At 40.4% G+C, this 26,125-nt stretch overlaps 1 protein-coding gene across 4 annotated transcripts in view; it reads left to right on the forward strand.

Annotated features, from left to right (window-relative positions):
* Window positions 1-20,827, forward strand: part of NFATC1 (nuclear factor of activated T cells 1) — a 115,548-nt gene extending 94,721 nt beyond the window's left edge. For all 4 annotated transcript variants that reach the window (XM_072328315.1, XM_072328317.1, XM_072328318.1 and 1 more), the window contains one exon: window positions 18,349-20,827. In XM_072328315.1, the coding sequence (XP_072184416.1) occupies window positions 18,349-18,398 (50 nt within the window). In that variant the 3' untranslated portion in view covers window positions 18,399-20,827. The remainder of the gene's footprint in view (window positions 1-18,348) is intronic.
* The last annotated feature ends 5,298 nt before the right edge of the window (window positions 20,828-26,125 follow it).

Genomic DNA, 26,125 nt, shown 5'->3' on the forward strand with positions numbered 1-26,125 from the left:
AGTCTGTCTGCGAAACTACTTGGTGAGATACCTAAGACACAAGGAGACTTGAGAAAAAAGAGAAATGAGAGGAAAGTCAAATACAGCACGCTTGTTCAAGGAAAAACAAAAACAAAACAAAACAAAACAAAAAAAAAAAAGAAAAAGATGAATTTTGGAAGAGGAGGAGAAAAGGGGAGTCTGTATGTGAGAGAAGTTTGTTTAAAACTGAAATAGTAGAAATGAGTAGTAGTAGCCCAGGACTTGCGTACCATATGGAAGTATATTTAAAGAATGCTCTGTTTTGCCTCAAAATAATTTACCAGTTGAGAAGAATGAAATGAGATGATGAAATAAGCATTACCCTTAAGCAGGTTAAATGAGACCTAAAAAAAAAGCTCATGAAGCAGCAGTCTGATGTCGATACTGGTCTGCAATGAGGTTATTTCACTGTATAGGGGCAGCTCCACTGAGGCATTTCCATGGGAATTATCTCTGTGCTTTATTGCCAGGGAGCCAGCTTCAGAATTACCACTGAATGGAGAGAACTCCTGCAGGAAGCCCACAAATCCTCAAAAATATGGTAAAATAAAAGGGGATGCTGAGTACTCTTCCAGTAGATGCAGTCACACCACCTGAACTTAGTGAGAATCTTTTATATTAAGACTTCTTTAAAAACATAGCAGGGCATTCTTAAAAAAAAAAAAAAAAAAAAAAAAAAAAAAAAAAAATCAGAGAAAAAAAATAGAGAAAGAATTTTTTATTGTTTCTTCCCCCAATAGGAATTATGCAGAGAAAATTACAGTCAGGATGTGATCAAAATGCCATGAAAAAATTTTCCATCAACTTTGATGGATGTTCTAAAACAGGATGTGTTAAATCACGGGAAATAATGGCAAAGTTGCAAGTAAATTAACAGAAGATTCAAAACACATTATGAATTAGTGCATTGAAGAATCAATTAGAGTCAACTACCTAAATAAAGACAAAGTAGTAGCCAAAAAAAAAGTTTGGATCTAGAAAAAAAAAAATAAAATTGAAACATCTGCTGAATTTTCCAGAGCTATATTTAATATTGACTTGGGAAAAACACCTGGACTGAATGGCGTCTCATCAAAAAATTGTGTTTCCAGACCAAAATCACTTGTATACTTTAAAAAAGTAATAATAATTTACTCAACTAAAAGAGAAAATCTCTCTCTCATCTCTTCCCTTCCACTGGGTTTCTTCATGGGAAGCATAACCATTTTGAACCATAGCAGCAACCAAATGCAACTGTTGATCCAGAAGTTTTCAGTTATTATTAAGGTCTAGTGCCTGAGGTCTCTAAGGTCTCTATCCTGCTGGCTGCTGCAAAGTGCACCTTCTGTCCCCATGATCGGGTTTAATGCAGTAGGGTCTGCCCGTGTAAAACAGATCAAGTAGTAGGACAGATTTTATTATTATAGAGCATTCAACACAAAATAGAGTATGAAAAGCAAACAGACTTATGATGGAACTGCAAGATTCCCCTTCAAAAAAACAAACAAACAAACAAACAAACAAAAAAAACTTAATAACTTAATAACTTAAAATGGATGGGCCAATTTAAGTTGTTAAATGAATACTCAGGAAAAAAAAAAAAAAAAAAAAAAGCCTATTTTTGACCTTTGAAACAGAAACTTACTCTTTTGTGTTTTAGTCAGGAAGGTGGTAAAGACAAGACTGCCTTTATCTAATCGTGGGACCTGTGACCTGTATTTCTGGTCAGCTAGGTGGATATCACCAGCCATATACGTGTTTTGGTGGCAAAATCTACAGTTTCTCTGATAAAGAAATCTGAATTTCTGTAGCAATCAATGTGATTTTTGTGCTGTCTGTCAGTTAAGAGCTTGTTTCAGGGAGCAGCTGACAGATTCATATGACTTCAAATGAGGCTGTATTGTGCTTTCTGTTGTGCATGGTCCCCTGAGCAGTGTTGGTCACCACCTCCCTGTACCTCTTTTCTGAATTGTCAGTGTTCAGAAAGTTGTTCAAAGACATTAAATTTTATATGAAAAGCTCTTACTGAGGAGAAACACCCCGACAGGTTAGAAAACCCCACGCCTTAAATGATTGCAAGAATTCTTTCAATTGTCTAAGTATGAATAGTTCTCAGAAATTGGAAAAGATATCTGGATTGCACATTGCTCCTGCAAAATGAAAATCTTAGTGTGTTAAAACTTTCAGTTATTCTTGATAGAGACAACTACACTAAATCAGCATTTGTTCATTGGGATGCAGTGCATCTGCACTGATTTCTACCTGTTCATAACTAATACTTATTTAAGAATGAATGTTCTATCTTCAGCGATATATGAATGTTCTATCTTCTAGCTACCTCCTCACTTGAGATTACTTCACTTTTAAGTATAAGCAGGCATTTCTGTGTTGCTTTTTTCTTTCCTTTACAGACTTGTATTTGTTTCTCATATGCCAGCAGAAATCAGTAAAGGAAATTAATTTGTATGAATGGGTTTCATAAATTTCATGGTATACTAACAATTAATTCCTGGTTTGTAGAATAAGAAAAAGTTGAGCTTTTCCAAAAGATTTTAATATTTTGCTATGATCAGGTTGCATAAAATGAAACATTCTTTCGTACATGTCTAAAGTCCAAGTTGCATTACTTGAAGCTATGTGTTGTTTTTTCCAGTCTCACGTCAGTAAATAATTGTAATGCTGCTCTTGAGTCTGTCTCTGACCTTCACTGTGGTTGCCCTTTTTTGAACAAAAGCTGAAAATCATGACAGATTGATCCCTTTCTGTGACCTGATATAGTCTAACCTAGTTCATTAATCCTATTCCCAAATTCCTTGACAAGTTTGCCATTAATATACTCTTGCATATGTAGTATAGCATAGCCATAACAGTTTTTAAAACAGAATTGGGCAGTACCTCATCATTTATAACTTCTTGTATTTTCTCAGTTGAAATGCAAATTTGATTTTTTGTATTGTTAATTGTTAATTGTGTTTCTTTGGTAAAAAAAAATGTTTGTAATAGATAAAGATTTTATGAGTTTAGGCTAGAAAGAGTTATCTGGTATGTCTAAACTTGGCCACTTGGTGTAATTCTAAATGTTACTAACAGAACATGAACCAGAGATTAGTTGTGTTTTAAGGAACCTTTTGTAGGGGAGGGAAGAACAATGTAGTAGAACATCCTTTGAACAAATGAAAATTGGCAGTTGAACTATTCACTCAAGCTAAGCAAGAAGAAGAAAGATTTTTAGGCCTAGAGACATGATTTAGAATCTGCAGGGCTCTATGGTTAAAGTACGCCAGCATGTGTATGCGTTAAAGCCAACACAGTGAAGTGACTACAGAAAAGTTATCTTCTCCCGAATCAGAAGTTCTTCTTGAGAATCAGAAGTGGGTCTCCTGACATCAGAAACTTCATGTGATTCAAAAGAAGACAACTGATCTACTTTCCTTTTTTGCATATCAACATGAAAACAATTATTTAATTAGATGGCCAGTAGGGGTAGATGATCTTGGAGGTCTTTTCCAACCTTGGTAGTTCTCTGATTCTGTAGTTTAAGTGATAGTTAAGGAATAATCAGAAAAATGGCATATTTGCATTGCAGTGTCCTGCTAAGCCTTCAGACCTGTACTCTGTATTTCTATAGACGTACTTCACATGCCTGCCTGTGTTTACTAAGGGCTTGATGCAAAGACAAATCAGTAGAAATTCTTCTGTGCTTCAACCTCCTATTTTCAGACAAGATAACCTCTCATTTAATGTTCTTTAAAAAGTCTTATGCAGGAAGAAAACAAAAAGCAACAACAAAAGAACAACAGCATATAAATAAGAAACTCTAATACTGGATCAAAATGTAAAGTATCCAAAGCTGTTGCAGACACAAGTTGTAGTTCACAACAATAAAAGATTTTATTACATTAAAATGTAAAGATTAACAGTGATACAATAATCTGAAATGCTGTCTGTATCATGTATGTTGTGTGACTGACTTGCAGAGGTTTCAGGAACCCTCACCGGGCTCCTCCTGGTTGTTTGGGTGTGCTAATATTTAAAGCAGTGTTTGTGTTGGTTACATGGCATAAGCTGAAGGGCTCAGAGAGAGCCGTGCTCTCACACTGTACAGGGTGTAATATAGGGTATATTTGGGATGAATGCACCACACCTGTTTCTGTCCTCCTTTATACTGGTAACAAAGAGCTGTTTCTCTCCTGGAGTAAGCAGTTACTAAGCAATTGTTTCAAAACAATATCTGGCAAATAGTTTAAAAGTTCTGCCCAAACTTTGGCTGAGGCCAGAAGTCCTCTTTTCATCTGTGCATTGTAGAACAGGTCAATTGGTGCCTTTACGGAGGTCTCCTGAGTTGCTGCACTCATTTGCGCTGCAGTCCATCATGAAACAATGACAACACTGCACCATGCATTCCCTGTGGAAAACTGGATAATTTCATCAGTTTTCCATTTTCTGTAATGTTTGTCTCTGATGTGGGGGCTTTCTTTATGTGTGCAAGGCTTTCTCTTGCAGCTATCCATAGATAGCCATGACAAAGAGAAAGCATGAAAGCTTCTAGCACAGGACATTCATCCTGGCTTATCTGGCCCTCGGAGACATTAGCTAATCGAGGCCCGATACTCCATACAATAGGACAAGTGCTGCAAAGCTACCTCTGTTATCCCGGTAAACACGAAGACTTATCATTCCCATGACCATTTTACAGGGATTGTTTTGTTCTGACAACAACATCCACAGCCTACAGTACTATCAACTCTTAACAATGAATCTGATGCTGGCTGTGCATGTTATCAGCTCCCTAATAACTGTCTCTTATTTTTTTCTTTTTTCTTTTTTTTCTTTCCCACCCCATTTGTGAGAATTTGTCCCCTGGAGCACTTCTCTATCAGGCCCATGCAGCTGCTGTTATTTTAGATATGGCAGGAAGTAGGTACCGGAAAACAGCAAGAGCTCACAGCACTCAGAAAAATCTAGAAATTCCTCTGATTTGCTGAAGGCTCTGGCTCCATTCAAAGCCAGAAATAAATAAATAAATAAATAAATAAATAAATAAATAAATAAACAAGCGGGGAATGCAGGAGGAAGGCCTGAGCAGCCAGCTGTGCCTGGGCTGCATGTGCCAGCCATCATATTCTGTGAGGTGCTGGGGGGGGAAAAGCCCCTTGTGCAGCCCAGCAGGCACACAGCCTGCACAGTGATACAGCTGGTACATGAGCAGCACCTGCCTTCACTGCTAGAGAAACCCCTTGCTCCCAAAAAGCTGCATCCTTATTGCCCAGTCACCCCTGTGTTCTTCTTGTGTCCTGTGTATGCTTACTGTGGAGTGGTTTCCCCTTTGTCTGGTGTGCTCCCATGAATGCTTTTAGCAGTGCTTAGGAAGGGGTACCAGCCAAAGGGACTGATGAAAAGTCACTGGAGCAAGAAACTTACGTCATTGCTACTATTATTATTATTACAGCTACTATTATTATTATAATTGTAAAGCTCAGAAAGGGTAATTCTTAGCTGCTAGGCAAAGACGGCTGCTAGGCTAGCTACATTGAATACCTTCACTTTTCCGTCGGGCTAACTTTGGAGATGACTTCCAAATAATAATAAAAAAGAGAAGAAGAAGAGGAAATGATAAAGAAAAAACACCTCCTAAGCTTTCAGTTCATCTAGGGGCTTAAAAAACCGTCCACCAATACCAGCACCACCCCACCCACAGTGACACGCACAGATAAAACACTACCTTCACGACTGGTTTTAATAAGTAAATCTTACTCTGACACAGCAGATAAGGAGGAAGATTGCTGCCCACAGACATCTCACACCATTAGCAACCTAGTTAACATCTGTAAATGTTTTAGAGAAAGAAATTATACTTCGAGACTTTTCTGTTTTAATTACAGTCTCCAGATGAAATTTGTTAGAGCAGGGAAATGTATCCCATAGCGACTGATGTCAATAGCAAGCAGTCCCTAAAGCCAGCCAGGATTGGGAAAGCCATGCTGTTTGCTGCTCTTGGCACTGCTCCCTGCTTTCACAATGTCAAACTTAGAACTGCCTTTATATGCACTTTCCTTCTTTTTTTTTTTTCCACAGTAGCTGTTGCCAGCAAGCCGTAAACTACTGTATATCACTCAGATTTAAGAACCTAAACTTTAAAACAAATTAAACTCTTGTTGACATTGTAATAAAAATCAGAATAGAATTGAACAGCTCAGTAAAACTGCACTTCTATTATTTTATGGATTTAAGATTGTTTTCTAGGATTCCCAGACTCCCAATACAGCAAAGTTATTTCCTCTTGGCAGATGGCTGGAAAGAAAAAATCATTGAATGGATGAAATTATGTGGCAGACACTAGGTTGAAGCCTAAAGGGAGGAAATGGTGTCTCCCCAGTACCTGTAAATATTTGCTCTGTGTCTTGACCAGAGAAGCCTTTCATCCGTGCTTGGGGGGGCGGGGAGGGAGGGAGGAAAGGTATTTATTTTGTGAGTTTTTAAGAAAACAGAACTTTTGCCTGTCAAACTCCAGTTTCTAACCAGATGTTTATGTGGCAAACACAGCTCCGACCCACCCTTCAGAAGCTTGTCCAAATGCAGGTATATGCATGCAGCCTCAGAGTGCTCCCCGACACTAGCCTCCAGTTATCGTTTATCTCCCTACTTAGCAGCTAATGTTAGGTATTTTTCTATAGTGTTTTTTTTTTTTTGTTGTTGGGTTTTTTTTTTTTTTCCTATTCTGTAAAATGGAAACAGAGGTTTCCATCCGATTTGCTGCCAGATTTCCATCCTTTATAATGTTTCCTCACAAAACAGTTTGGAATGAAAGTATTTCAAAAATGTGTGTAGATGGAAGCTACTGGAGATAATCATTTGTTTCGCGTAACAGTTTTACAGAAGGTGTGGTGCGCTGGAAAGGCTGCTGTGCAGAGTGAGCAGCAATCAGTTTGTGCAGCCTTTCATCCAAACCTTTGTTGCAGTTAACTTTTTTCCTTTTCTTACATCACTTAAATGCCCTTTACTGTGTTAGGGCACCAGCCTAAGCCCAGAGAGTGAAGTGTGACCCGAGCAAGCTCAGGAGCTTGCAGGGTCCCATCACAGCGTTGTGTCTGAATGCTTAGCCAAATATTACACATCTGCAGGCCCACAGCTGAGTTCTGAGGTTCTCTCTAGTGGTGAACACTGAGCTCCGCACAGCTTTTGTGGCATGAATCAAGCTGCAAGGGGGAAGAGTTTCTCCTTCCCTGGGAATGCACTTGTGATTCTTACTGGACTCCTGCAGCTGTGCCTGGTGTTGTCTGTTGACCTTTCTCTATCAATCCATTCTGAAGAGCAGTTCTGTGGCTTAACACAGTGTGTGGGAGAGAGGAGGAGAAGAAATTATGTTTTGCCATATTTGCAGCTCTGTCACACTGGGACCACATGTAAATAACAGTATTCTTCCAGCTGCTCTAATTTAAGCTGCTTGCTATAGGCAGCTTTATCATCCAAGCAGTATGAGTGTTCAGCAGCTGCCTAAATGTGATAGCTTTCATTGCTGTGTCTCCTGTACTGGGCAGAACACCTCATAACACCTTGCTGATGGTTACCCACTGCAGCTCAGGAATGTCTAGGTTTTCCTTTGGTTCTGCTTGCATCAAAGGGCCTCAAGTATAGATCCATGGAAGCATCTATTGGCTCAAACCCTCCCAGAGAAACTGGACAACAATGTGAATTTATCAAGAAAAGGTCTTCTCCTAGTGTAGTTAGTGAGGTGTAAAACTGACACACACGTCTTGATCTTAAAAATATTGTCAACCCCACCCAGCCTTCCTCTCTCATCATCAGAGTGTGGCAGCTCTGTGAGTCACATCACATCCATCATTGCATCTTCTTGAGCAAAAAGCCCTTTGCGCGTGGGGCTGTAAAACAAAGCTCAGCCTTTGTAGCAGACTGCATGGGAATGTGACCCAATGTGGGCTCATAACATTTCCCACTGCCCCCAAAGAAGCACACAGGCACATGATAGATTATAGAGCACCCTAGCATTGTCCTTGCATTGGTACCCACTTTGCTAAAAGGTGAAAATAATGATACTGACATTGGTCTTTCATCTTCACATTGATCTTTTCTGTTCTGCATGCATCCTGAGGTTTGCTGATGAAAAAGGTTATAAAGGAAAAAGGTGCTGATGATGGTGATGATAGTGGGGCAAGTAGGGTCCAGTTCCTGAAAAACCCAACACCCTCCTTACTCAGAATCAGACCAGATACACTCTTTTGTATCTTTTAACTTGTCTCCAGGACGTTTCCAGTGTTGAGGCTCAATGCTTCTCCCACCGACTGATGTCCATCAGACTTGGAGGCTGATTCAGTGGAAAAAGAGCTGACTCTTTCAGTGATTATCTGCTGTGGAAAGAAAAGGGTGCTCAGCAAGTGCCCGTGCATGACCCCAAGGTGTCATTCTTCCCTCCAGTTATTATTTCTTTGTTTTATTTGAACATGAGCTTGGGATTTATTTTATTTTATTTTATTTTTGCAAAAAGTAGTGCAATGTGGCTTATTTTGGAGGATTCCAAATGATCACAAGGGGCCACAGTATTATTCCATAAAGTCAATTTAAGAGCATATGTGCGCATCCCATTTATTTGATTTAGAACTAACAAAAGTTTCAGTAATGTGCAATTACAAGAAACTTAATGACCCCTTTATATTGAATGCAACTTTTCTGGCACCTAATATGCTTTGATGAATTGCTCATGTGCAATGTTGGAAAAGATTCTATAAAGATTTATAATTGTATAATCAATATGGAAATTCAGTCCTATTTGGCTTTTTAACACTCTGAAACCAGATTCTGGATCCTCTCTTGCTCCCCTTTTTCCTACTGTACCTCCAGATTTTTTTTCTAAAGCTAATCCGGCATTTTTTTCCGAATGCAGAGAAGACCCTTCCTACTGAATCTGAGAAATAAAGATCAAGTCTTTTCTTAGCATGTCTTTGTAGCACTGAGGTAGGAGATTTCTTGATAAGCTCTTTAAACTAGACAGAAAGTACCTTTCCCAATGCATAATTTAGATGTAAAATGGAAATTATAGAAATGTTAAGCTGATCCAGAAATGGTGAGCAAAGTGTCTCCAAGTGCCCAAGTATGTCAGCAGCATCATTGTTTCTCCCAAGCCAAGTGGCATAAGCTTCATGTGCAACTCACAGCAGCATGTTCCAGATCCAGCACTGAGGGCTGATCCATGCATGTTGGAAATCCCCCACCCTGCAGGGAAGGAGGTTCCCTGGTAGACGATTCCTGCACCAGGCTCAGGGCTTCACAGCACTGGGGGGGTGGTTACCATAATGGGATAGGATCAGAAATATGAGAGTAAAAAGAAGAGGAAGTTTCATTTTGCTATGTTTGAGCTTTGACGAATGCTGCCTGAGATGACTGGAGGCTAAGAACAGGCAAATAAAGAATTGCTTTCAATTTCTGTTGATTCTAAATACACTCTTGTCATGCTTTGGGCATCACTGGTGTGTTTTGAGAACCAGCATCTGATAGTATTATTTTACTGCTGGGCACTAAACTGGAAAGTAACACCGATCATGACAGTGAGTTCATATTATTGTGTTGCACACAAGAGAGGCAAATTTCTTCTGTTTCTAGCAAAACAGTGTCTGCTCTTCCTTACTTCTTCCTCTCTCAAACCCACAAAGCTTCCAGCAATACTGACTTCAGGTTTTGGCTGTCTTAGGTAGTATTTGCATAGTTCTTCTGTTGTGTGGAAATTTTGCGTAAAATGTAAAACACGTCTGTTTTGTTTCCCTTACAGATGCTCTTAGGAACGTAAACACATAATTTTGGTTAAAATGTGGTCTGTTTCCCAGCCCTTCCCTCATGCATGCATGTATGTGTCAAATGTGGCTTGTACCCTAGCAGGCCTAGTCCTGCAGCCCCTGTGCAGCCCAAACCCCAGCAGCTTCAGTCAAGGATAGCCTCAGTGAGAGCTACTGAAAAATTCCCTGTAGACTCAGATTCCTTGGTTTAAATGCTGGATGGCGAGCACTGCCATAAAAACAGTATAAGTTTTGAAACCCACTGTTCTGAGAACCACTGCCTCTCTGCTGATTCCTGTGTTAGTTACCAGCAGCCAGGGATTCAGCCCTAAGTATATGCAGAACAGGAGGTGCAGGACATTGGCAGGGTTGCTTATGGGAGGGATGAACAGTCCATACCCAGAGTGCAGTGTGATGAAATTCAGTCTGAGCACCTAGGCAAGAGCCACAGTCAAACCACTGCCATACCGTGTTGTCACCACACTGAGTAAGGATCCTCACCACTCCACAAATCAATAGCTAGGGGAGATTGAAGGTACTGAGATAAACAAGGCAAAGGACAGAGCAGGTAGGATGTTATTGGCTGTCAAGCACAATACCCTTCATCCTGTCAAGCTTCCATTTATATGGGAGGATCATGCTTTATAAAAAAACTGCTACTTGCTGTCACTCACTTGCTCCACTGTCCCGTTCTCAGTCTCCAAAAATAGCATGGCCTGTGGTGATGGTTTATTATGGTAAAACAGATAAAAATAAGTTTAAGGTTTTAACACATCCAGGACACCTGAGATAATACAAGATCTGACTTCTTGTGGAACATGTGAAGTTATATTTTCCATAACTTCACAGAACTTGTTTTGTTTCAGTTTTAAGTCAGTGAGCTTTAACATGATCTATAGTTTTGTATTTCAAACTGGCATCTCAGGAATTTGTCTCTCTCCTTTCTGATTTTTTTTTAATTCTTAGCATAGCAGTTGATTTGAAATTAGTAGTTGTCTAAGACAACTCTCTTTTTGTGACTAAGACAACTCTCTTTTTCAGTGACTTAAGTGATAAGTCTGTATTGTCTGTTGCAACTTGTGTGTGTCAGAGAAAAGAGATGTTTATTAGTAGAGGGTAAGTAGGGACCCAGATAAAAACTAGGATTTTTTCTCATGTGATCTGGATTCTTTAGTGAATTTGAATTCCTCTTAGGTGATGCTAGTATTTGGCATTTGGTCTGAAATAAAAGGGCTTACAAAAGCACAGAAGCCTGATGGAGCAAGGTGTGTCATCATTTGTGGAAAAACTTGAGGGCAGTAATTGAAGACATCATAGCAAATGTCACACTATATTACCGGTAGCACTATGTTAATGTCAAACTCCCTCCAGAGTTGTGTTTCTGTATCACCATTCGTATGCTGCATAGTGACAGCATGTTCAGAGCTGTGCCTAATGGAGAAGAAAATGTGGTTCTTTCTCCAAGAACCACAGCTTGTGGCCAGTGAACCATTGGAGGCAAAGCACTTAGGGGTATGTTTGCACTGTGCAAAGCAGTACATGAGGATATCACTGGCCTGGAAGTATCTGTAGTTGTAAGCCTTGACTAACACTAATAGATTCTATTGAAAGTAAAAAATTAAACAGTTTTGCTATCTGGACTGCTCCTCTCTTCTGAAGATTGTTCAAATGTGAGACATAGATATGCAGTTTGACCAGAGCCAGGCCATGAAGTTCAAACATGGCACTGCATTGGTTGCTTAGTTCTGCCCATTTCAGCAACGAAGAGTATTATTCACACAGGCTTTTCACACGTGTATCTTGAAAGATGCAGCTGGTATTATTTGCATTTTCCATGACGAGTGCACCAGTCAGAGCAGAGCAGGTCACTTTTTGTTCCTTTTTGGTGAGAGAGCATTACAGTATTCTGAACCTTTTGCTTCAGTTCTGCTCCATCGTGGAGACAGTGGTCTACAGTGGTCACAGGTGCTCAAGAAGTAACAAGGAAAAGTTGTTCTGTCAGTTGTGGAGGTGCCTTGCCTGTTCCCACCAATGAGAAACTAAAACTGGTAGATAGTGATAGGACAAGGGTGAATGGTTTTTAACTAAAGGAAGGGAGATTTAGATCAGGGGTAAGTTTTTTTACTGAAAAGGTGGTGATGTGGTAAGTTGCTGGAACAGGTTGCCTAGAGAGCTTCTGGATGCGCTGTCCATGGAGGTGTTCAAGACTAGGCTGGATGGAGCCCTGGGCAATCTCAGCTAGTGCTTGTCTTGCACTTGAGGTACTTTCCAACCCAAGCCATTCTTTGATTCTATGAAAACTCAGCCTGAATGAAGAGTGCCTTCACAGCACTGAGTGTACACCATCATTGTCTATGTAGAAACAAGCAGATGTGCGTATGCTATTAATCACAAGGTGTCTGCTGTGCTCCAAATCTTTCAGTGCCATTTGAATTCACCTTTATCACACTACATAAAGAAGAATGCAGTGTAGAACAGCAGAAACTCTCCCAGTGAATATGAGCCCTGAAGACTTTCCTCTGGAAACCTCCACTGGACTTCTTTCTTCTCCCAGTGACCTGACAGTCTCTGGATGACTTCTATGCAGCAAGGGCAGGAGGCAGACATGAGGATGTCAGTGCCCGTGGCTTGCATCAGGGCCAGCAACTTGAAACACTCACACCTGTGCAGTGCTGCATACCCATGTGAGTGGAGTCAACCTGGTTGTGTCTTCACACAGGTCTGTGTTAACAATATCAGTCTGTGTCTCCTTTTGTAGCAGACAAAAGAAGACAGGACTCCGTTTAGTTTGTTATATTGCATCCCAGTCATTAATTTATATTTCTGTGCTGATGTCATTGAAAAAAGAAAAAAAGATAAAAAATAAAAAATAAAAAATAAAAAATAAAAAATAAAAAAATAAGGCTTCTTGCCCAAGGCAAAGAATGCTGTACATTTACTTACTTATTTATTTTGAATGCAAGTAAAGTGTACTGTTGAAAAGGAATGCAACAGCTTAGAGAAGCCCACAGCACCATTATGCATACTCATTGTCCAAACTTCTGTGGGACACTGCAGAAGTGAATTGAAGTCAACGAAAAGATGATCTTTGACTTACAGTCTTTGGGGTGTGATATGTGAACAGTCTGAGGCTTATGCTAACCAGACACCAGAGCCTTAATTAAGAAAGGAGAGAAAAGTAATGGGTGAAAGTGGAAGATCCGTATTAACATCAGAGTTTCTCTTCCAGAAGCCCCTCAAGATTACTTAAAAGGTGTGGGTCTTTTTGTTTGGTTGGTTGTTGTTTGAGCAATAAAACCTTCTGTGAATAGAGAGCACTTTTGTATTTCATACAGTTAAGAAAGGACCTGCTTCTTGTTTAAATTAGGCTTTAATCTTCCTGGCAAAATGGGAGCTACAGGAAGGTCAGACTGGAGCGTAGACCACTCCTTGGTGCAGTAGAGGCCAGTGCTGCCAAACTTCCCTCCAAAGCATGGGAGAGGAGCACCTGTGGCATGGCCCACTCACTGATGTTTGCCTAGTAGATCCATTTCCATGTAAGAATATTGGTAAATTCATAGTGCAGAGGCTCAAGAGTGCAACCAGAGGGATTATCACCATTAACAATATGAACAGAGATAGGATGTATTTTCAGAGTGCCAACATTCCCTTCCTGTAGGCACATTTCTTTATAACTGTGGTTTCAATCATGTCTCTCAGTTCACCTTTCATTTTTTTTCAGACTCTTGGGAACATTTCCCTGTAGGGGTATGAAATGACACATGGCTAAGTCTTCCAGACTCTCATCTTTGTATACTCCAAAGAGCAAAGTAGCTTCTCTCCACTTTTTGCTCCTCTGACCTTGTAACTTCTTTGTTTTCAGTGGGATCAGTATGTAAGATGGAAGGCAGAACTGGGTCTCAAAGGAACAGTTATTTTATTAAAACCAAAATCCATAATGCTACTCATAGTCAAATTAGTCATCAGATAGAAGGAGAGCAGAATTCTGCAGAATTTTGAACTTTTTCCAGTCATTTGAATCCATATATAGCCACCAAATGTTAAAAATATTCAACTTCCTTGAAGTTCACATCTATATTTGGAATCTGGAATTATTCAGATGTATCTGGTTGTCCTGTTTTGTGCAGGAACCCAAACTGTTGCATCAGTAAGACACTGATTTTTAATTAGTTAAGCAAAAAATTCCACTGCAAGGACACTTTAAAGAGAAATTAAACACAAGAAAAAAAAAATCTCCATATTAAACTAAAATGGGGTGTAACAGCTCACCACATCCTGCTACTGTGGCATCTGTTGTTTAGAAAAGGAAAGGTTCCACTTTCAGACGCCTTGACAGGTAGAGAGGTCACATGTTACCTGCATTTCTCAGCACTATTACTTCTTGATTTTGTATCAGTGGAAAAGCTGAACATGATGATGGAAAATATCAGTTGTGGGAAGGCATTGTGGGGAACTGTAGGTTTTAGTGACAAAAGCAACAATGCCCTTCCTCTCCCACAAGAATAATACCGAGGATTATGAATACTCAGTTTATGTTTTAAAAATGAGTGTAAAAACTTTGCCACCTTATTTTTTGAAAAACATTACACTCATTGAAAAACACAACTACTCTTGGAATGGCACTACTGATATGTATATATCCAAGCACTGCTGGATACCAGCATTTGCTTTAGAAAATAAGTTTAAAACCAGGCCAAAATGTTGCTTGCGTTGAGTGCTGCTGTTCTGTGTTTCACACACAATCCTGTTGTAGTGACAGGTTTGTAGGCCAAAACTAGATCATTCAAGACAGCTGACTTCCTTTGATTTTATTTATTTTTTTTAATAAACATTTTGTTAGTAATTCAGGACCAAAGAGAAAAATATAAATTATTTTCTCTGCACCAACAGTATACTTTGCGTTTCTTAGTTCTTGGTCCTACAGGACCAAGCAGAGCCCTGAGGATACTACAGGGAAAGAAAGTGATGGATGGCAAATGTAATGCTGAACAGGAAGCAAACAACTTGTTCACATGGCATATGAACGATTCTATTGAGAAGCAAATTTAAAACAAGAGGAAGTACTTTTTCCATCAACACATCCTTCAACTGGAACCCACTGAACCCATTGCTGCAGGAAACCATGAAGGCCAGAACAGGTTTGGAAGACTACTAGAGAATTTCATGGAAGAAAGTCCATCTGAGTTCCCAAGAAAGAAGGACCCAGAGCTCCTCTTACTTCTGAAGCCCTCCAGCACTAAGGTGGCGTAAGGGTGTTAAAGAAAGCATCACTGGAGGCATGCCTGGTTCCTGTGCTCTTTCCTGAATACTTGACTTCTGGCAGTTGTCAGATACAGACCAGATGGACATACAGGATGTTTCAAAAAATCAGTCTTTCAGTAACAGTTTCCAAATAAAACACTTCCCTTACAATCCAGCAGGGTTAATTAAATTTGGAGTATAAAAGAAGTCAATTTTCCAGAAATTCAAAATTAAAAAACGTTGAAGGCAGTTCTATGTCTAAACTGGAAGTATTTGAGAAATGTAATCCAAATTTTCATGTTACTTTGACTAAAGTGCATTTTTGGCCCAACTTCTCCTGGAGTGAGAGTGGAGCATCTTCGTGTGAGTGCTGTAGGATACAGGTTTCATGTCTCAAGCTGAGCCCAGAGAGCCTCACCCAATGCACAGCCCACATGTGCCTGCTGCCTTTTCTGTAGGCTCCTCATCTCTGGAGGCATTTCCTTCCAGCTTCAGGTGCCTTGGTGGGCAGCATGGGGAAGCCCGCTCTAGGCACACTTCCCCTTTCAGCTCTTGTGTTTTGCACTCTCTGTGAGCAGTTTGCCTCTACAGTATCAGCTGCTTTGCTGGGTTACCTGTTCGCCCACTTGGGGCTTGCACCTTGTCTGTCTATGTGACTTTGTTTCCATTTCACTATTGGGATTTTTTGCATCTTAAGTGCAGTGGTGGGTAAAGGGGAAGAAACATCAGTGACCTGTGTCTCAGCCCTGCTATCTGTGAGCCAAAGCTGATGTCGAGCATACTCATAGCTAATCTGACTCTGTGAGATTTGGCGGCAATGACTACACTACAGTTCAACACTGTCATTTTGTAGTGACTGGTGTTGAAAAGTCGTCAGATGTTGTTATGTGAGAACACCAAACTTAACTTACTCATCAAGATTGCAAAAATTCACCTGTTATGAAGTATATAATAAAAATGAACAATAAAGCCAAAGATCCAATCTGTATCCTGTTGAAGTCAATGACCAAATTACAAGTTGATGACAGCTTTATCTGGCTGCTGAGAGCTGGAGAGCATGAGCAGTGGACCAAGGCAGGTGGGCTCCCAGATGAAAAGTCACCTCTAGAGTGAGTTGTGTCTACAGGACTTGAGTGACAGATAATTCATCTGAGGACAGCTAGTGGGGCTGGAAGGGCTGCCTGTAAGGGCCTAAGCTGGTTTTGGTGATGGACTTCTAGCTCTTAGGTGTTTGTGTCACCAAGTTGCTTCCAAAATACTTTTTCCAAGTGCTTTAGCAGGGAGAAACTTGTGCTGTTAGTCTGGGGAATATTATATGTGAGAATTTTATTGAACAAATCTAGAGCACCTCGGCTTATGTCCAAGCATTTAACCTGAGATTTGAGATACCTGAATGTGAATGCCATCTGTGGTAGTGATCACCTCTGTTTCTCCACCTGCCTGTCCTCACAGTAGTGATACTTACTTTCACATTGTATAGAAACATTGTGAAGATATGTTATCTAACGTCTTTAAGCATTGCAAATACAGAGTCTGCTAATTGCCCTGAAGAGTATCCTAATTTTATTTGCTGGAGCAGAAATCAGTAACGTGGTGCAAAGGTAGGAAAAAATGTAATACTGACTGATCCACATGAGGATATGTTTTTACTGTTATACTCAGCACAAAGATATCACTGCGAGTTAGTTTGAGAAGGTTATCAAATAATCTTTCTTTACAAAAGCATCATGGAAGAACTGTCCCACAGAAAATGTGCACTGTTTGCATTCAAGGTAAAGATTCAGTTCAGGAAGCTGTCCAACGCCTTGCAGCACATAAATGGGGTGGCGTTTCTTGCTTTGTTCGGATGGCCGGGCATTCTTTGTCACGGAGAATGTCTGGTTGCTTAAATTTGCTTCCACTGTTCAGCAATACTAAAGATAAACTCTGCAACACTCTCATTAACTGCTTTGTCTTTACATCTCATTTCCATGCTGCTCTTAGTCTGCTGCCATAAATATGTAGTTAGTTACAAGTGCAACTAATATTTCCTTTCTAAGTATGGCATTGGCCAGGAACTTTTACAGTAATCCTGATGGATTCATGTGCTAAAATTACAAAATAGGCATTATACATATATAAAAAAAATATGCATATAGATATATAAAATAAAAAACAACCACTTGTTTCAGGAAGTTGGTTTTAGGCAGGCTTGGTCTTTTCCAGTAAACAGATGGACTTATCTGGATGGCTGTGAACAGCAGCCCCAGGCAAAGGAAAACTCGGGCTTTTCCGTGGCACTTCCATGACGTGAGCATGTGTTTCCCACTCCCAGCATCTCTCACTCAGAAGCGGTGATAGCATTGCTGATGGCATTTCATCTATCTTCATGTAAATCAGGTGGTGGCAGTCGTTGCAGGGAGGTGGGGTGGAAATAAAAGGGATGTTGTGTAGTCCACTGTAGACGACCTTTGCCAGGTTCTGTCATTTCCTGTCCATCTGCCAAAAATCACAAGCTGATAAATGGAAATAATGTGAGTGTGGGAAACTGTATTGCTTGATGATCTACAGGGGAGGGAGAAATGAATGAAAGAAGGCTCGTGAATAAAGAAAACATCACTTTATCAGCAGAGATGAAGTCTGACGGTCTGATGCTGTGATAGTGGACCTTGTTGAATCTCTTCTCTAACTCTTGCCAAGGGTTTTAATGTTCTCGCTCCTCCTACCTGTCTGTGCAGATGGGAGCAAAGGCTGTATGTCCATGTGTGCTGGGCACTGTGAAGGGGTTTATGCATTTATGCATGTTGTCAGCTATGGGGAATGAGCAAGCACACATGAGTTTATTGTCTTTTTTTTCCTTTTTTTTTTTAATGGTGGCCTACAGTAAATGTGAAATCATATCCTACCCAGGCATTGCAGCTCAAATGCCCAGTTCAGCTGGCAGCATTGTGCCATTAGCACATACAATGACTAACATACGTTCCAAAGGGCTCTTATGATTCTGTGATTTCCTGTGGTTCTCTTTATTTTTCAGAGCCAATTCTAGAGGAAATGTAAGTGATTGAAAATGTTAAATATGTTTGATGCAATCAATTATCCAGGATGCTGCTGTTCTTGTGATGTCTGGTGTTACTGAGTATTTAGCATGTTAATAACCTTGGTTAATCTTGCTGTTTTGCACAGTGATCAGCCTTTACTAGCTGTCTCGTGATGTTTTGCTTAATGTTCAAAACTGCACTGAAACTATCAAGTGGATGCAGGTTTGCAGGGCAGTTCTGAAGAGACCCTCCTGCAGCAGTGTGATGCTAATTGAGTCATTTTTTCCTGTGTTCTTTCTTTGCAGTAAATGAAATTATAAGGAATGACCTTTCCAGTACCAATGTCCATTCATAGCTTTCCATACGGGCCTACTACGAAATCTACACGCTTTTGACTTAGCTGGCATGATCAGCTCGAGTGCAGAGATTCCGAAAAAACTGAAGATGTTAACCTGGTAGCACTCTGATCTTCCACATCACTGAATGTCAGGAACTGAAGATTTACCTCTTACTTGCAAAAAAGTAGTTCCTCAACTTCAACTGATGAAATAGCTTTAAAGAAAATCATCTCAAAAGAAAGAGGAGGGAGTATACTCCAAGACTGCGTGTTTCATGGGACAAAACTAGAAAACTCAGCAAACCCTTGAGTGCTTCTTCCCAGTGCTGATCTTTTCGGCATGGCTCCACTGGAATAGAGCCCTGGAAGTGCCTTATTTTCCAGATTGTGGCATCAGGGCATTTTAAATAAGCTTTGAATTTGCTACCATTAAAAGTGTTGGTAGATGTAGAGCTTGCATTCTGGAGAGTGACATTGTAAAGACGCTTAAGACTGTGCAGCAAAGTAGGGAGTGAAATCCCTATTCAGCAAGACGTGGTTATGAATTCCAGAACTTCTTTGCGTTTGCTTTGTTGTAATGTATAGCCTATTGCCTTATTCTCAGTGCATTTCAAATTCTCTTCATTTGTCATCATCTCAGCTTTCTTTAGCATATTGTCTTTATGTGCTAATGAATCATAGGGTTGTTAGTAGTAGCATGTTAAGATTTTAATTTTAATCTGGCTTCAGTCATAGCACAAGTGAGTTGAATAGCACAAAATAGAAAAGGTTGATGGACAAAAAATTGAAATCTATCTATTACGTGATAGATGAATGTGTATGCATGTACATACATACTAGTATATATGCATATATTTATATATGACAAATAATATAGATGATTGCCTGGTCAGGGCACCGAGTTTAGCAATAATTTCAATTTCTGATAATGCATTTCAGATCCACAACAAATATTTCTGCTACTTCTTTTGAGGGTTTGTTGAACCTAAAGCAGGTATGCATTTTCTTTCCTCATGCAGTTAAGCAAGCACTTTACATAGGCAAGGAGGATGCATACAAAATACGTGTTATTTACCAAATGGCAAATTATGAGTTAAAGTAACTGTAAATACCAGTATGGAAGAGTGTAAAATATTTGTTCAGTTATAATATTATTATTCCGCAGAAGCCTTATAATTCTCTGCTACATGTATGAAGAAGAATATTACCAAAAAACCACGAGGGTTTAATATGCAGCGCTGTATAGTGTGTTTTCAGATTAGCTAATATCTCTGAAGCTACAGATAGGCATGTAGTGTAGCCTTCAACATTGTACTTTTTACAATTAACTGCTTATTATATAAATAGCAACAACGTATTATTTCTTATAACCAAAAATAAAAATAAATAAAATATAGCATGACTTAAATTAAAGAATGTTTAACATTAATATTGTGCCTTAGGAATCCGTGCCCCCTTCTGGAACTAGACCTGAACTACACCTCCGTGCTGAGGTGACTCATTAACCATAACACAGTAAAGATTGAACAGGTTTCGCAAGAAGGTGAAACCCTATTAAGCATTTTAAAACATTATTCTGCATAATTATGTCTTACTTTCTCTATTAAAATAAAATTAAAAAAAAAAAATGAAAGCCATATTTGTCATATTTGCACATTACTGTGAAGACATGAGAATATAATATGGCTATATGTACATAATATGCTCTTATTGGTCCCTATAATAGTCTGTTATTGCTCACCTGTTTAATCCCAGTTATATACCCTGTATTTACCATTGTAGACGTTGCATGAAACATTTCTTATAGGCTGCCATATGAAAAGTAAAAAGCTTGACAGATGTCAGCTTGACTTGTAGCTAGAAGAAATAGATCCAATAAAGCAAAATGTTTTGCTGGAAGCTAGTCTTAGAGTGGTTCATTTTACGTTATCTTGACAAATCTTCCTTTCTCATATAAAATGTGCATTTTTACATCATATACATATATATGAACTTATAACTCCATCTTTTCTATTTGAAGCATCCTTCTGCATCCTGCTAATAGAACCATCGTAGTATGGAAGAAAAGTCTCTTGTCAACAGACTCTTCTTTATTCCCCCCTGCATTTAAAGACATTGCTGCCAAGGAAAGAAATTGATATGTGATATAATTATCAGATTTCATTATCTCAGTGTTTCAAAAATGTCAGCAAAGTTTGCATGGAGGAATCTCTGGTTATGCCAAAGCATTTTTTTTTTCATGTGCATAAATACCATGGGTGAGGCTTTTTTGGTACAGAACAACACACAGACACATCCTCCATCATGTTTGCATTTCAGCAGTAATTTTAGCAAGGTTTTCAATTGTATGGTTTGGATACATTGCATCTCCTTCACCCTTATTTTTATTTTCCTCTTTAACCTATATAAAAAACAAAACAAACAAACAAAAAAACCTGTTACCTTTAAGCCTGGATAATGGAAGATTATGCATCTCTTGTATATGTATTCATAAAATAAAATGAAAGCAAAAAATATTTCCTGTACGAGACTATCTTGTTTTCAAACGTGTGTTATGGTTGTTGCTCTCAATTTATGAAGACGCTTTTCACTGAACCCTTTTGAAAACAAAGCAAAACCAAAAAGCCACAACGCTTTGACTATAAGCACAGCCCTTACAACTGTGTTCAAAAAATCTTCTGCCATAGATAATTCAGACTATTAAAAAGAGCACTCAGGATGAATTTGAAATGGGAAAGCAAGCTACCTTATGCAGCAAATTACTTGCATCTATGTAGACTGCTTGTACAACAATTTCCCTTGCTCCCCCTTGAACTATTTCTGAAATGTGTGGGTTGCTAAGGGTAGGATTTGGATCTGCATTCTTCAGTGCAGCACATTCAAGAGACATTTTGGTTAGGCTGGAGGGAGGGCTGCTCACAGATGGGCAGAGAGGGATGACTGGCTTTGAGGTGCGTGTTACCAGTGTGATGTGTGACACTCACTGAATTCCCTTCTACACCATGAAAGAAGGCACAAATGTGTATTTAAGTCTTTGATGAACAAGGACCTTCCTCTGCATTGCATTTGTTTTCCTGTGAGTATAGGGTGACACATGTTTCTCGCTCTATCACACCAGGCTTCAGTGAGTCTACTGCCGAATCCCTCCTCCCTTTAGAAGAGACATGTGCTCCAAACCTCTTCAAACTCAGATACAGCCCAATTCCTTAGACATCACTCAGAATTCTCTGCTTCCCTGTCTGCGGGTTGGAAATAGTGATATTACTCTTCATGTGGACAGCATGAGCCTTGTTGTTGATGAGGTTCCTGGAAAAAGGAAAATACTGAAAATGCTGTCACACATTCTTTGTATCTTCCAGAGACAGTGGCATCCTTTATACCAGAGCAAAATGTCTGGTCACATGCTGAATTCATTTAAGCAACATACTTCGCTCATTGTGCTACCTGGCTTCCTGTGAGCTTCCTCTCATTTCAACAAATCTCCTCGTCAAAACACAGCAGGCCTAAGCACGGCTGCGTTAACCACATCTTGACCAGAGCTCTTCAAGCAAAAAGAGTCTATAGCAAACCCCTTGCTGACTACTTTCATTCATAACTAAAGCATAAGGTGAATCCCACACACCCATCTGGTACTGTTTGACTTAATACCCTTCCTGGAGTCACGCCTCTGACATTTTCTCTACAGCTGAAAATGGCAAATTTCAAGCAGTTAAATTTCTTGGAAAGAACTGCACTGCCTTGAAGCATTGCCTAAGCTCTCCTTTACCATGTGTGTATTTTAATTGCAACCATCACTGTAAATTTGTGAAATATGTTTCAGTAAAAATAAAACAAAATCTCTCTCATCAAGCACATTACTGTGGAGTGTCAAGGTCAACAATGTAAGATCTTCTTAGTACCTATAACTGCTTCTTTCAACAATGGTCTAATTTTATGCCACGATCACCGAATGGACTGTTCATCAAACTGAAGCTAGTCTTATTTTCCCCACTTTTGTATACGCTTACCCATTTGCCTTCTTTAATTTGCCAGCATTGTTTCCTCTTTCCTCAGCAAGTTAATATTTTTCTTATTTAATCTTAAGAGCCTCTTTCCAAAAAAATTAGAAGGTTTTGATTTTCTACAGGTAGCCAAATAATTTGTTCAGTGCAGATCAGTTACAGATTCTCATGCTGCTGGCTTTAATTACAAACCATTCTCAATTCCAAAAACAACACTTTTTTGGCCAAGGAGAGTGTAAGCTCATGGAGCTTAAACAATTCAGTGGTTGAGCATTTGGGATGTAAGGAGACTGGTGGTATACCTGGCATGTACCACAGCCTGTGGGCACACGGGGTTTTGTCATTTAAATCAGAAAGTTGCTGACTGGAGCTATTCCTACCAACTTGCAGATACAGGCAACCCACAAGCCGTTATTTGCAGATGTGGCAAATTCATTTTCAGTCATTTTAGGAAATCCTTTTTTTTTTTTTTTTTTTTTTTTTTAAATAACAGGGAAAAAGTTTTCAAAAATGCCATCAGCATCAGTTTCCAGTGCTTCTTCTGAACTGATTTCACACCCACAGCTCCTGCACCCAGTCTCCTTCCAGCATCACTGGCCCAGAGCCTCTGGGCTGGAAATAACATAATGTCAAGCTGGGAGCAGTGCCAAAGATAGAGCCATCCAAGCCCAGGGCTGCTGCTCAGTTTGCCCAGCTGTGAGTGTCCTACATGCCTGTCTGGATGCTTTCCTGAGCAACCTACTGTAAGGAGGCTGCTTTAGCAGAGGGGGTGGACTCGATGATCTCTAGAGGTCCCTTCCACCCACTATGATTCTTTGATTCTATGACTCTACATATACTGCTGGGGCAGCTGCCCTGTGGTGCCAAAGGCTGAGTGCTGAGTGTGAAACCTCACCCACCCATGCCCATGTGCACATAGTGGAGTCCTGGAACTCAGCACAGTGTTGGCCTTGTCCAGCCAGGGGACATCCCAATCACACTGATTTCATGGCACTGAGGGAGAATAGAGCTCTCTGCACCTCACCAGAAAATATGTCAGTGCTTGGCTTTTTAACTGCAAGGCTTAGGGGTTTTATGGTCTGGTTTGTTTTGGTTTCTAATGGGAAAAAATGACATTTCCTCCAACATTAGATTTTTTTTATTATTATTTTTATTTTTTTTAATTTTTTAATTTATTTTTTTTTTAATTTTTAGCTTTCTGCTTAGAAAATACAAACCACATATTATCTGGAATCAGAGTGATCCAAACTGAGACTTCTTTTTTCCTCCCCCTTCCAAGTCCCCAGGCTGGGCTGCTTTCCCAGGTGGTGGCTCCCCCCACCCAAGCAGAGCAACACAGTCATCACATACTTGCTGCCTCTGCCTGATTTCTTGAATGATTTCTTTGCAGGAAACTCCTCATGGATCTTTCCTGTCTCCCTGGACTCTTTCCAAGGCTTCTGCCTGGGCTGAGCTGATCCAGCCCACTCCTCTCACTATCCTAGAAACCTTATATTTTTTTAATTTTTTCTTGTACGTTTTATCCTATAAAATGGATTAGCCCTAATGGAATAATGATGCTACACTCAGCACACATCCATTGGTTGGTTGATTGAGGTTCCCCTGTGCTTTCTACCCACAGCAGCGTGCAGTACAGGGCCTCTCAGCAGAGCTCAGGTTTTTTACCCTGACCAGCACACTGCCAGGGAGGGCAGAGACACAGGGGTGCATCTCAGCATCAAGCAGTGTGGGTTGAGAGTGGCTGCACTCCAGCACACGTTTGGGAACAAACTCAGCACCAGCATGCCCCAGAGTAGTGCCCTGGGAGGCTGCTGTCACCACCCTGCTCCAGCCTCGTGGCCCAACATCTCCCTCAGTCACAGTTTCTCCACCTGGTAGCACGTGGATTAGGGGTGAAGGGGACGTAGGGCTGAGGCTGCATAGCAGCAGCATGTGGGAGGGAGCAAACCCTGCCTGACTCCCGGGATGAGTCTGCACAAGTGGGCGTATGAAACCTTCAACTTTCCAAAAGCATGACCTGGTCAGGGTCAGAAGTTGGTGAGGGAGTAGGCTGGGAATTCTTCTACCACTCCAGGTCCTCAGGAACCAAACCATTCTTCTAGCACAACAGTGTCTCCATAAGCAGGAAGCGCTGGGTACTTAAGGAGTGCTCTGGTGAACCCACTTACAGCTGCCACTGACCTCAGCCATGCAAATGACAAGCTGGGTATCTACGTGAAGATACAGGCCTGCGTAGGAGTTTCAGGTTCGATTTTCCCTGCCGAGTATGGTAGCTATGACACTTCAGAAAGTTGATTTTGAGAGTTAACAAATAAGGTCAGAAGACTCTAGCTCTCAATTTATAGTTAGTAGTTTCAAGTTTAAACCTGTAAGCCAGAGGGGCCCAGAGGGAGCCAGGGGCTTCATGGGAAGCCAAGGCAGCTCCCTGGGGAAGAAGAGTGGGAACCACTCAGACCTCCTTGTGCTCACACAGCAGCAATGATCCTCTGGCACACAGGGTGCCTCTGGTGATGCTCACAGGTGCAGGATTTTCTGCAATCAGCCCTGCTTGTGTGGAGGGATGGCAGGTGAACCCCTCAGTATTTACTGCTGCCAGCAGTCAACAAGGCCAGGAACCACTGCTTTAGCAAGATATTCAGTAAAGCAGATTACAACACAGTCAAGAGAATAATAAGAACTTAGATCCAGTACGAATATTCCTTCCACCCAACTCCTTCTGAAATGCATGCATGTACCAAAAGTGTAGAAGTTCTTGTTGCTAACAATAATAGCAGAAAATAATTACTATATTTATGTAGTTCAAGTGTACCTTGGCTTGCATGAGTTTTACAAGCGTAGAGAGTTGAACAGAGTGTTTGATTAACTAATAATGATAAGTGATTTCTTATATAAAAAAAACATGTCCCTAAAACATTTTTTGTCTGAAGTATATACATTTCTGATGACTCAAGACCACTATCTAAGCTATAAAGCAGTAGCTACTGTGCAGTGACGACATGTCACTTATCAGTGCTGCCCACTGGTCCAGTGGTTGACCTAAAACCCCAACATTTCCCTTTCCCCACGGGCAGGGTTGTGAAGAGTAGAATAATAAACATACCATATGCTGTCTGCTGACGCACTTCAGTCCCGATTCAGATTACAGTACAGTGTTGCAGAATATAGCTCCTGCCAACACTGTTGGGTGATGGAAAACACAGAAGGGCCTTTTCTTTCTAGGAAGATCTTTATCGGCTTAATATCTGAACCACCGGGGTCAAAAGGAAAGATGCCAAACTAGCCTGACTGTAGGCTTTGAAGTTTAACTTGCTCATGCTCTATCCACTTTCTCATGACTACCTTGGCTGGGCATCTGCAGGTTGAGGGCACCTCTCAGAAGGGCACACAGCCTCCCAGATCAGGGCACTTCTGCTGCTGACCTGCTCTCACAGGCATGTTGCTGAGTGCCAGGGGCTAGCAGGGTGCTTGGTCAAAACTCCTTGAGAGTATCTGAGGACCAGAATGCTTACAGAAATCAAGATCCTCGGCTTTCTTCAAATGAGTTTGGAAGGACTGACTGCACATAAAACTTCAGATTTACTGAAACCAGCAAGTCACACAACACTGCATTAGATTATACCGGTGAAGGCTCTACGTAATTCATTTCATTTCCAGGATTTCCTTGTTTCATAGCCATGTTTCGTAACCATGACTAGAAACAAACTAAGCCTCTCTGGTCACACAGGCAGTCAACTTGTACCAATA

Source organism: Excalfactoria chinensis, chromosome 2 (assembly GCF_039878825.1).
Source record: "Excalfactoria chinensis isolate bCotChi1 chromosome 2, bCotChi1.hap2, whole genome shotgun sequence".
Lineage (NCBI taxonomy): Eukaryota > Metazoa > Chordata > Aves > Galliformes > Phasianidae > Excalfactoria > Excalfactoria chinensis.